This window comes from Alosa pseudoharengus, unplaced genomic scaffold (genome assembly GCF_046254945.1).
Source record: "Alosa pseudoharengus isolate Yale_2024_CS ecotype anadromous, Long Island Sound unplaced genomic scaffold, YU_APseudo_1.1 YU_APseudo_1.1_scf_9, whole genome shotgun sequence".
NCBI classification, from domain to species: Eukaryota; Metazoa; Chordata; class Actinopteri; order Clupeiformes; family Clupeidae; genus Alosa; species Alosa pseudoharengus.
The window spans coordinates 25,400,346-25,412,845 of NW_027468881.1; the positions used below are offsets into that span (position 1 = coordinate 25,400,346).

The following is a 12,500-nucleotide window of genomic DNA, read 5'->3' on the forward strand; positions in this document are numbered from 1 at the left end:
TATGGCATATTTATCCCACTACTCCTTTCTTTAAAGGGTTTGCTGAAATAGGATTCGGACAAGCTGTACATTTTGCAGTCCTTTGTCTCCAAGAGCCACACCCAAGGTTTTGCTCGGCGCATACAGGACATGCAGACTGCTCTCTGTTGGTTTACAGATTACAATAATCTCTAATTCCCCAATCTCAGTGGATGTCATATCTATACGAATGTATATATATCATGCGTAGGTCTATCTTTTTTGTATACTGTATACTGGTTATGTTATATCTTTTCTGTATACTGTTTACGCATATCACTCTAAAAATACAGTTAAATGCATATCATGCTAAATACATCAAATACACAAAACAGGTCGAAAAACGTTTTTTTTCCAACTTTTATTCCTGTCCTTGAACATCAGTTAAGGGAAACTGAATATGTAAATGAAACAATATTGCTAGGGAATGTTAAATTGAAAATGAATGAGTGAATGAAAAAAAACAGACATTTGTGTTGTTGATCATGAGAATTCTTACATTATCAGTTAAGCATCAGTATTCACTAAGCTATTACTCACATAGAAAACATTTCTTAACTATCATAATGGTGTGATTTGCAATTTGTGGAGTCAGTGTCACAATATTTAAACTAGAATTATGGTTTTATGGTTTGCAATGGAAAATTACTAAAATGCATGCTGTCGTCATAGTGACAGGTTATAAAACTGTACAGACGACAGGACAATGCTGCCCTTGGCACAAGTGGCCTTGCTTCCATTAACAGACTTAATGCTTTTGTTTGTTTTTATTTTGATGTTGTTCATTCAGTTATGTTGATTGAACAATTAAGGGGTGAAATAATTCTAATAAAAAACATGCCAAATATTTTGTATTAAAAAACTGTACATTAACAGGCCTATACAAATAGAAAGGCACAAAGATGACCACTACATGATCATGGGCAACAGCACATCACTCAAGGAAACACACTCTCTCTCTCACACACACACTCTCTCTCTCAGACACTTTATCTATGGCTGTCTCACACACACTCTTACACAATTTGTCTCTGTCTCTCATGCTCTCTCTCTCACTCTCTCTCTCTCTGTCTCTCTCACACACACACACACACAATCAGTGTTTTTCTTTGGCTTAAGGCTGATGTACAGTAGAAGGTATGAGCAAAGAAGGAAAAAAAGAATACAAAACACAAACAAGCGGAAACAAAAAAAAGTTAACAACAATTACGACTATGCATATAACTACTCTATTACAATGGTACTTTTTCAAAAATTGAAGGCATAATACTGAATTACAAAGCTGTACAAATACACACTCCAAAAAAATTGATCAGTTTTCAGTAACACATTGAGATTGCCTATGATGTTTGCTTGTGCTGCCCGGATGGAACAATCCTGGCTGCTTGCAGTAATGAACTGGAGGTTCTTAACGTACAACTTGAGCAGAAAGTCTGTGATATTACCATTAAGCCCTATAGACGTCACAGAGGAGCCCCGCTCTGATCGGCTCCACTCCTCCGAGTCATCACTTTGTCCTTTGCTGAGATAAACAGTTACGCAAGACTTGTGCACCATGACATGACACACACAGAGCCTGTCAGCCACTGACAGGTCTACCCCCCCCCCCAACCCACACACACACACACACACGCACACAAGCAAACAACACACACACACACATGAACAAAGCATACTAGCTTCAATACAAGCACGCAGTATTTCAAAACATGGGACATAAACGTATTCGCTAACCAAAGACCCACATTCGCAAACACATTCAAACATTCAAACTCGACCACTCAGTCAGAACACCCAAATAAACACATTTCTCCCATTGATTTCGTTCAGGGTTGTTTGTAAACAGATGTGAAGGTGTAATTCTTAACTACTTGGGTCACTAGCCCAGCAGCCTCGCCTGTTTGGGTGGCATGTACAAACCCCTTTGGGATGTGTGTGTGTGTGTGTGTGTGTGTGTGTGTGTGTGTGTGTGTGTGTGTGTGTGTGCCTTTAGGAGGCTTTTGAAATACGCTGGAAAAGGCACAGGGTTTTCGGATGGTCGGCTGCAGTCACCGAGGCCAGTGGTGAAGTATGGAAAGCCTCCTCCCCTCCTGTTCAGATGCTGACCAGACTTCTGATGCCAGCCAGCCAGCCAGCCAGAGGTCAACCTCTACAACCTCTGCATACAAAATGCATCACTAATATCATCACCTTGACCAACACCACCGTTGCCATCATTGTCATTTGGTTTACCATTTCATCCATACCTGGCTAGCAGAGATAAAGTAGCTAATGTACCGCTACACAATTCATCATGATCTCATTGACCTGCCAGTCAGGTGTCATTCACATCAAAGACTTCTGTGGTGAACATACAACTACCTGTTCATAATCAAATGTATAATTCTTATTGAACCACCATTAGGTTGTCATTTTCATCATCAATACTGTTACGCAGCTTATGGGGCTTGCTTGTGGATAGAATCATTAGTCACTGGGGAGAAAGAGGAGTTTGTAGAAAGGTGTGTGTGTGTGTGTGTGTGTGTGTGTGTGTGTGTCACTCGTCTCCAAATAAATGTGAGAGCAAATTTGTGTTCAATTGTGTTCAATTTCAATCAGTGTGTGTGTGTATTTGTATGTGTGTGCCCATACGTGTCAGTACAGTGTGTGTGTGTGTATGTGTGTGTGTGTGTGTGTGTGTGTGTGTGTGTGTGCCCAGATAGCAGCTGATTTCTGTGCAGATCAGGCTTCATTCCGGCTTGGGGATCTGGCTGGCTATTTGGGCGGTGGGGAGTAGGTGTGAAGGGTGAGGTGGGGCGCGGTGGTGGTGGGGCGGGCCGGGGTGGGTGGGGTGGATGTCCCTCCCTCGCCCTCACAGCTCAGTATCAGCCACGGGGGTCTTGGCAGTGGAGTGTCCGTTGGTGGCGGCGGGGGCCTGGGTCTTCACTCCATCAGGGGACTCCCCGTTGATGCTGGGCTTCTCCTGGGGCTCAGGGGGGTTGAGGGGGGCCACAGACACCAGAGTGTTGCCCTGGTTCTCCTCATCTACTGGGTAAGAGTCCTCAGCCTGGTGATGATGGGGAAGCAGCCATGTTAGCAGTCAGATAATGTGTACGTCAACGCAGGCTATTATTTAACAGAATATACTTTTCACTAGGGAGATCTTTGGTATGTACTATCTTGCAACACTGTATACTTGAAAACCTGGGGTGCGTTTCCCAAAACCATAGTTGGTTGGTTAGTTGGTTGGCAATGGGAAATTGCATTGCAACCAACAAAGCAACTATGGTTTTGGGAAACGTGCCCCTGTATAGTGTGAACTGTTTAGTAGCATAAGTTGTTAATGTGTACTGTGCCATGTATTACAGAGCTGCACATAGAGTGGGGGAAACTGTGAACCATTTGGGAAGTAAATCTACAGTCAGAATAAATACTTCCAGACGTGCTCAGCCTACCACGCACACCACTGGTGGTTTTTCTTTTAATGTTTAGCACCAAATATTTAACTTTGGGGAACAAATATTAAAGATTTCAATTCTTATACATCTTTGTGTCTCATGTGCATTCCACACACGTTGTTTCTCATGTTCAGCTGTTTTACTGCATTTGTTTACATCTTCCAACACTGGGAAATGTAAGCAAACACATTAAAAACACCTGAAACACAGAGATCAAACACATAGTGCACTTTGTGAGTAGCTGTTAAAACTTACTTCAGAATAGCATGCCAACCCAACCCAATCCAACTCAACCTAACCCAACCCAGCACAGCCCATCCCAGCCCAGCCCAGCCCAGCCCAGCCCAGCCCAGCACAGCACAGCACAGCCCATCCCAGCACAGCCCAGCACAGCCCAGCACAGCACAGCACAGCACAACACAGCCCAGCCCAGTGTAGCACAGTGCAGCTCAGCACAGCGCAATGCAGCAGGGTCTTGTGTAGATGACATCAAGTGGGCAGGCCTGAGAAACAGCTGCTTCTACTTGGTAAAGTGAGGGAAGCACGCAAGAATCCAACTGCTGTGTGTGTGTGTGTGTGTGTGTGTGTGTGTGTGTGTGTGTGTGTGTGTGTGTGTGCCTCTCAGAGAAGCCGGCAGGCTCAGGGCGTGGGCGTGCGTGTGTGTGTGTGCATATGTGCGCGGATATGTGTGTGTGTGTGTGTGTGTGTGTGTGTGTATGCACGCACGTGTGTGTGTGTGTGTGTGTGTGTGTGTGTGCGGATATGTGTGTGTGTGTGTGTATGCACGGCACGCACGTGTGTGTGTGTGTGCGGATATGTGTGTGTGTGTGTATGCACGGCACGCACGTGTGTGTGTGTGTTTGTGTGTGTGTGTGTGTGTGTGTGTGTGCGCAAGCATGTGTGTTTTGTGTGCAGCCAAAGACAAAATTAAGGACTCTTCTTCAGATATACTGCCAATCTCTGCCTATTAATTATTGTGGCCACATAATGAGGTGCCATCGATCCATTCCAAAACAAACAAGGTGGGCTGGTTGGCGCTGGGCTGCCAAGGTGTTTGGAGTGAGGTGTGCGATTGAAAGCACTCGGATGTGCTTAGGAGCTTGGCAGGGCAGGCCTGGCGATGCCCACCCAGACTTTTGGACGAATGTAAGAAGGAGTGGAGGGATTTGGGGGGAAATAGCTGTTCTGCCATGAGGATTTCAGAATCCGTAAATCTATTTCAAATGATGGTGAATTAGCCTAAAGTGGTGTTTGGTTAGTATACAGTTTAAAAAGCTGGTAAAAAGCTTTTCAAAAAAGTCAAAATCATGCTGTGTGGATTCAGTACTCCTAAACCATACAATGATGAGATTTTAACAGTGTACAAGTAAGTATTTTAGTTGAACAGCAACAGCAAACATGCCTATACACCAAGGAAGACTCAAATGAGCCAGCACAAAAGGTTTGAAAAGTGACAAAACTTGTGTTGTTTTAACACATCACTATGTCCAGATGGGGTCAACACAATTTATGTTGTTTCTAACACATTCGTTTTAAGAATGCATGTTGGCGTAGCCTATTATTATTATTATTATTATTATTATTATTATTATTATTATTATTATTATTATTATTATTATTTTACTGTCACCATTTGAAAACCCAGAGAAGCATATTAAGATTGTTTGGCCCTGTTCTCTTACCAGCCTCATGCCTTTCCCGTTGCCTTTGCGGTTGTTCAACCAGAGGTAGCCTCCAATGAGCCCGGCGGCCAACAGGAGGCCAGTGACCAGGATGGAGACCAGCACAGCAGAGCCGTGCTTCGCCACCGGCTCGGACTTCAGCACGGTAAGCTACAGTCACAGCAAGGGAGACATACAGAGTTAGAGTCAGCCACATCAACAAGGAAGCAAACAAACACACACTCCTTGTCTCAGGAACAGTTGAGCGGTGCTCGCTAAATGCATGTGAGCTTGGCATATATATTATGCTGCATTTTACAGTCTTTCTGCATAGTTAATTGAGTAGGGATGCAAGAAACACAGCACATTTCTTTTCTTTACTATGCAACAACAATGGACTTCAGATGCAGATCTAAAATGCCCTGACCATGCGGTCCGTCCTAAAGCAGAGGCACAAAGACTAGACATGTCAAATGATGGATTCCTTTGTGTGCGTCAACTCCTTTTTGAAAATGAAAGACTCTTGATTGCAAACACATTGGGTGGAATGTTTATCAAAACATTTTTCGTAAGCTGCCAGCTCTCTAGGGATTGTGTTCCGGTGCATGGTGACCATAAATGCAGGCCACAAGCAAAGAGCAGGCAGCCCACCTAAATCGCCTGTGGGATAAATATTTAATTGTGTTGCTTTATGATACAAACAGTGATGCCGAAGGAAAAGTTAACTTTCAAGTGTGTGTGTGTGAGTGTGTGTGTGTGTGTGTGTGTGTGTGTATTTGTGTGTGTGTGTGTGTGTGTGTGTGTTTGTGTGTGTGTGTCTGTGTGTTGGTGTGTGTGTTTGTGTGTGTGTGTGTGTGTGTGTGTGTATTTGTGTGTGTATGTGCACAGGCAGCTGCATTGTTGGAGAATGCCCTTGTGTCCGTGTGTACAGGCGTGTGTGTGTGTGTGTGTGTGTGTGTGTGTGTGTGTGTGTGTGAGAGAGAGAGAGAGAGAGAGAGAGAGAGAGAGAGAGAGAGAGAGAGAGAGAGAGAAAGAGAGAGTTTGGGTGTAAGTGTGTGGTGTGTGTGTGTGTGAGTGTGTGTGTATGTGCGTGCAGAATGAACGTGTTTTTGGGTGGTTCCTGCCCTCAGTCAACTCACACCAAAGCCAAAGATGACTTCCAGCTGACAGAGGGAGTGATCAGAATAGACTGAGAGGGAGGGACAGAAGGAGGGAGAAAGGGAGGGAGGGATAGAGGGAGGGAAAGGATGGAAAGAGACAGAGAGATGGAGGGAGGGAGGGAGGGAGGGAGAGGAAGGGATGTATTAACAGGGATGTGTGAGCGGGGCCTGACATCAGTGAAGAGCCTGGGGGCCCAGTGTGTGTGTGTGTGTAGGGTGGGCGCCTTTGTGTGTGTGTGTAGGGTGGGGGTCGCGCAGGGATTCTATCAGAGATTCCTCACCTTGATGCCTGCCTGTGTGTTTGCTTTACTCAGGGGCTTAATATTAAACTGCATTTTGATTCATACCTCCACCCCCCCCCCCCCCACACACACACACACACACCCACACACACACCCACACACCAATTTCCCCTTTCTGTACCCTGGAAACTCAATATGTCTGTGTTGTGGTCTGTTCATGCACTGTAGAAACACACAGTTTATAAAGACATGTAGGCATATACTGCTCACACTTTTTACTGACATTATATACAGAGATACTAACTAAATATTTGTTTCACTATCAACAATGCATAATTGGGTACTTTTTAGAAATGTGGCGCTCAACCACAATTGATTCAATGAAACAGACAAAGTTCATACCTTATTCTTTATCTCTTCCCCCTGGAACATCTTGGATGCCTCCCCTACATTTTCTGTGAGAGGTAAACAACAACAACAATGTAAACAACTGTAGTATGTAAACATCTGTAATATGTAAACAACTGTAGTATGTCAGTAAACAACTGTAGTATGTAAACAACTGTAGTATGTCAGTAAACAACTGTAGTATGTAAACAACTGTAGTATGTCAGTAAACAACTGTAGTATCTAAACAACTGTACTATGTCAGTAAACAACTGTAGTATGTCAGTAAACAACTGTAGTATGTTAATAAACAACTGTAGTAAACAACTGTAGTATGTAAACAACTGTACTATGTCAGTAAACAACTGTAGTATGTCAGTAAACAACTGTAGTATGTTAGTAAACAACTGTTGTAAACAACTGTAGTATGTAAACAACTCTACTATGTCAGTAAACAACTGTAGTATGTCAGTAAACAACTGTAGTATGTTAGTAAACAACTGTTGTAAACAACTGTAGTATGTAAACAACTGTACTATGTCAGTAAACAACTGTAGTATGTCAGTAAACAACTGTAGTATGTTAGTAAACAACTGTAGTAAACAACTTTAGTATGTCAGTTAATAACTGTAGTATGTCAGTGTAGACTCTTTCAATCTGTTCCTAGAGGATTTCCGGTTGAAACTATCAAAACCAACACAGATACTTTGAAATGAAAATGAATCGGACTAATGCTTCACAAAATGTCAGTTGAAAGAGTCTATACAAATTATTGCAAATGGAATGGAATGCAAATGTTCTGATATACATAAGAATACAAGAAGTCATCTTTACCCTCAATTGTTGCCCCTGACAACATCAACTTCTCCCCTTCCTGGGCAATCAAAACTTTACAGACTTTTCTGTCCCGGCAGAAGTCCTCCTCCACAGCCTTCTTGACGGCATCCTGTAGCAGAAGATCAACGTGGCATGAGAAGTAAAGTAAAGTAACAGGTATTTAGTGAACGCTTGTAGCCAAAGTTACACAGACTCACAACAGTGGGTTCAGGAGTCAAACCCACCAACGCCGCCAACGCTTGTCTCAGGTCAACTTATTTGTTTGTTTGGATGATTATTTGTTAATTGGATGATGTCGCAGAACTACACAAGATTAGAACGAGCCGTGGTTAGGGTCCCTAAGGTTGTAGAAGAATAATGCAAGGTATCAGAACTAGCCTCAGGTTAACCGATTACTAGTCTCAAGTTACTAGAAAGAGAACTGCCACAGGGGCAGACTGCAGTAAATGTTTGTTGACACTGTGGCCTAAGCTGAAGGCATTTCCATGTAAGCTGAGCAGAAGGTGGAAGCACTGGTCACTAAGGGGACCAAGAAGGAGTTTGGGTGGGCAGGAGGTGTGGGTGGGGGGTTGTCTGCAGTGATTGGGCGGCAGACTGGCTCTTCTCTGACCCTGCCGCTTGTTTTGCACTTTGCTAAGCTTAAGGTATTTGCCTGGAAACAGCCACACGGCACAGCATAGCAAAGCTGTTTTAATAAGCCACTGTAATGTTGCATTAATAACAGCTCTCACTTTAAACTTTGGGTCTCTCTCTCTTTCTCTCTCTCTCTCTGCATGTGTGCATGTGCTTGTATGCATGCATACTATTAAAACACTTCTAAATGTTTGCATATACAGTGTTTGTTTTTTGTCTAGGTATATACATGTAACAGCATAGATGCTGATAGGTGCCAGCAGCAGTTGAATGTAAGACATTAAGAGAGAAGTGGCCCAGGCCTTGTATCACAGCCCATCCCCCACCCTACCTTGTCCTACACTATGATATCACTGAATTGCACAACGTGCCTGGGAGTGATCACACTCACTTGGTAATGTGATCCAGACGTGCTCTGGCCTCCCTGGCTAGCAAGCTCTCTCACACACACACACACACACACACACACACACACACACACACACACGCACACACTCTCTCTCTCTCACACACACACACACACACATGCACACACTCTCTCACACACACACACACACACACACACATGCACACTCTCTCTCACACACACACACACACACACACACACACACACACACACACACACACACACACACACACTGTGGCTCTGCTAATACAAGCCGACAGCTAGCCACTCCCAGCTGTCCTGTGCAGCGCCTCAGAGGCCTTAAGGCAACACTGATGACCCGATGGTCACTCCCTCACCTGCTGGCCCACCCTGTTCCCCAGCACTGCGTTCTCATCCACCCTCCGCCAGGCAGAGGTATGGACTTAAGATTAACGGTGTTAGAACACTTGAGTAGATCTAGAGTTGTGTTTCCATCTCTGGTCTGGTTTACGTCTATGAGTCTCTCTCTCTCTCTCTCTCTCTCTCTTTCTCTCTCTCTCGCTCACACTCACTTCCTTGATTGAATTATTGGATAGGCCTATGTTCTGCAAGTACTCATACTTCACAAATAAAAGTAAGCTGTTTACTTTTGGTGGTCGACCAAATCCTTAAATCAGTGTTAAGTCACCCTGTGTTTCCAGTGACCTAATGCCTTCCCAAAAACCTAATGGTTGTGACCGATTTCCGATCACTTGAGTGTGACGGATCTTTGTTTTCCTTATTGCTATTAGCCCCCATTGACACAGAGTTGACTTCGCGCTCAGACTGCTCCCAGACTGGTTCTCGTGGGAATATTTTCGAGGGGGGGGTCTGTTTTTCAGCCATCACATTCCTAGACTTTTCTCAATGAGAGATTTTTCCACTCTTCTGGCTAAGGTTAGGGGTGGGGGTTTATGGGAAAAGCAACATAAACACAGACACTGTGTTTAAGATGTTACTGTTTTCCAGCATTTTCACAAACTCGCACTCTCGCTGTGAACGTAAACGCTCTCTGTGTTCTCTCTCTCTCTCTCTCTCTCTCTCTCTCACACACACACACACACACACGCACTTGCACACCCCCCCTCTCTCTCTCTCACACACACACACACACACACTCCCCATTTACTTCAGGGGGTCTTGTCTCTGGCCAAGTTCCTCAGGCTGCCCTGTGTCCCCTGCTACATTTCAGTGAATCGCATAACCAGACTCACCTTGTAATGTAACTCATAATGGGAATCCCAGTTGGGGTGTCATGTATGCAGTACAATATGCTGTTCTTGTCACCCGTGCTGCTCTTACAAAGACTGCATCTGTACTCACACTTGGCTGTGCCGTAAGACCTCTGTATGGTTTACGCTTATCTTTCATAAAAAAATTTTAGTTTGAATATTTTATAGGAATATTGTACAAATACAACTGGATTGCTGCTGCCACATGCAAAATCCTACACATATGATACCACGTAACCACATATGGTGTGACTAAACCTTTTGCTAACCCAACAATAACACATTTTTCCCCATTTCACTTCCTGTCTTTTCATGACCTTTGACTGTTTAAACCCCAAAAGGAAATGCCAGTCTTTTTGTGGGGGATTATGTTCCGATCACGTAGACGTGATGGATAGGTTGCCATCCACACTCACTGTCCTTGTACGCGCTAACGGTCTCCCTAACTGTCAAAAAGAACGACATTTCCTCCCTGTCCAAGGTGCACGAGGTCTGATAAGGAAGCACTGGACGTGGCATAGCGACCAGAGCTTCCCTTCCATGAACCAGGGGAGCCTCACCACCGAGGCATGTTTATCTTTCTAACAGGAAACTCTGATCATACGCTCAACTCCAATCCTCTCATGACATATATATACTGCCATACCACATGAGACAAAAACTGGACGTGAGGCTTTCACTTAGACATATCGGGAAGCAGCAGAAAGCTAAATAACCAACGGACAAACTGTTTGGTGAAATACCTGATGACATCATTTATATTGTAAATTGTTTGTTTGTTTGTTTACACATTATGGTAATATCAGGTGACCATATTCTTCAGGAAATCAAATACTTACACAAGAAAGCACAGATGCCAACTCAAGCTTCACCATAGCTCTGTCTTTCACTGCTTCCTCGCCCACACATTCCACTGATACCTAAGTGGGAGCGGAAGGTTGTTAGGAATCATTGCAGAGCTATTGTTCTATTACAGCTTGGTTTGTTATGTATGTTTGATTTTGACGGCACTCACAGCATAACAAACAGCTTAATAACCTAACTGATGCAGGTAAAACAAATGCAGGTAAAAATCATTCTATATCAAACACACAGGTTTTTGGTTTAATCATATGCATGGCGTGACTTGTTTTATAATCATACAATGTATTTTTGGTGTTTGTTTATGTCTATGATCATGCTACTTTCTAGTGGATCAATGAGAGATCATTCACTGGACCACTGGATCACTCACCACAGGATCCACAGACTCCGTAACCACGGTGATTGGTGCCTGAGTAGCCTCAGTGTCTTTCGTGTCCTCTGGGAAGATGAAATTGATCTGGCTGTTGACTATGATGTCCGAGAGCGTCACGGCGGCTTGGGTGGCCAGGTTCCCCTCTCCATCGCCGCGGAACACAGGAGAAGAGTGGGTGTCTGGGGCGTCCGTGGCGTCCGTGTCCGGGGCTGCAGCGTCATCGCCGGTGGTGTCAGGGGCTGTCGTGGCCGAGGTGCCGCCTGTGTTTTCAGTGTCATCTGACACATTTACAAAAGTCCGCAGGTTATATTTATGTGACATTGTTTCATTATTCGTCATTTAGCTACTACGTCACATTGTCCATTGTATATTGGGTGCATGGTCAAGGCCAGGGATGACTGGACAGAGATATTTATGGATCTGCAATGAAACTTCACCTCATTCTGATGTGTCGCTCCCCTAGGCAGAATAATCGACCCTGTATACGGAACATCTACTCATGCATTATGCATTCCTGCATACATTATGCACTCCAGCATTATGTATAGAATAACTGTATGGTGGTTAGGCTACTCACTATATAATGCACTGTGTAGTGAATTATGGGATGTTCCTTAGGGTACATGTACATAGGGAGCGTTACATGCATATAATAATGTCACATATGCTTTTGTTCTGAAGAACATTTAATAGATGTCAAATTAATTTTCATTGGTGCATGTGTGCTAAACCCACGTCTGCTGTACGGCCAGTGCTACAAAGATGCCCACTATCTGAAAGCGCCCGTCTTGATCATCCTTTCCGTACCCATCTCCTCTTAGCTCCTGCTGGTTGAGTTTGAGACACTCACCTATATCCGGCAGGCCTGTGGGAGCAGTGATGTCAACATGAGTTTGGGGGTCTTCTGTATCGGGGGCAACAGTGGGGTCATCGCCCGTTCCTGCGCCATCATCGGCAACGGTGGGGGCACCGGTGGGGTCATCCTGGCAGAGTCCATCTGGGGCACGGAAAAACACACAAACTATATGGTCAGGTGTGTTTGTGGCTCCATCACAACACATATCTTACACTATCTGCATCTATTCAGCAGCCAGATGCTTTTATTCAAGTGAGTAACAACGATCTAGCTAAAGAAGCTCACAAGTAAGTTAAGAGATCTTTGGAGTGTTAATTCAAGTCAATATAGTCAAATCAGGTCACTTTCAGGGCACTTTTATTTATGTAGCACATTCTTGTATGTATATATATAT

General features: G+C 44.1%; 1 protein-coding gene across 1 annotated transcript in view; it reads right to left on the minus strand.

Moving 5' to 3' along the window:
• Positions 1 to 360: 360 nt before the first annotated feature.
• The window catches only part of cd34 (CD34 molecule), a 26,997-nt gene continuing 14,857 nt past the window's right edge, over positions 361 to 12,500 (minus strand). Inside the window, exons 2-8 of the mRNA XM_076276294.1 lie at positions 12,101 to 12,247; positions 11,248 to 11,528; positions 10,853 to 10,933; positions 7,740 to 7,851; positions 6,921 to 6,973; positions 5,138 to 5,287; positions 361 to 3,064 (exon numbers count right to left, since the gene is read on the minus strand). Coding sequence (XP_076132409.1) covers positions 2,870 to 3,064; positions 5,138 to 5,287; positions 6,921 to 6,973; positions 7,740 to 7,851; positions 10,853 to 10,933; positions 11,248 to 11,528; positions 12,101 to 12,247 — 1,019 coding nt within the window. The 3' untranslated portion in view covers positions 361 to 2,869. The remainder of the gene's footprint in view (positions 3,065 to 5,137; positions 5,288 to 6,920; positions 6,974 to 7,739; positions 7,852 to 10,852; positions 10,934 to 11,247; positions 11,529 to 12,100; positions 12,248 to 12,500) is intronic.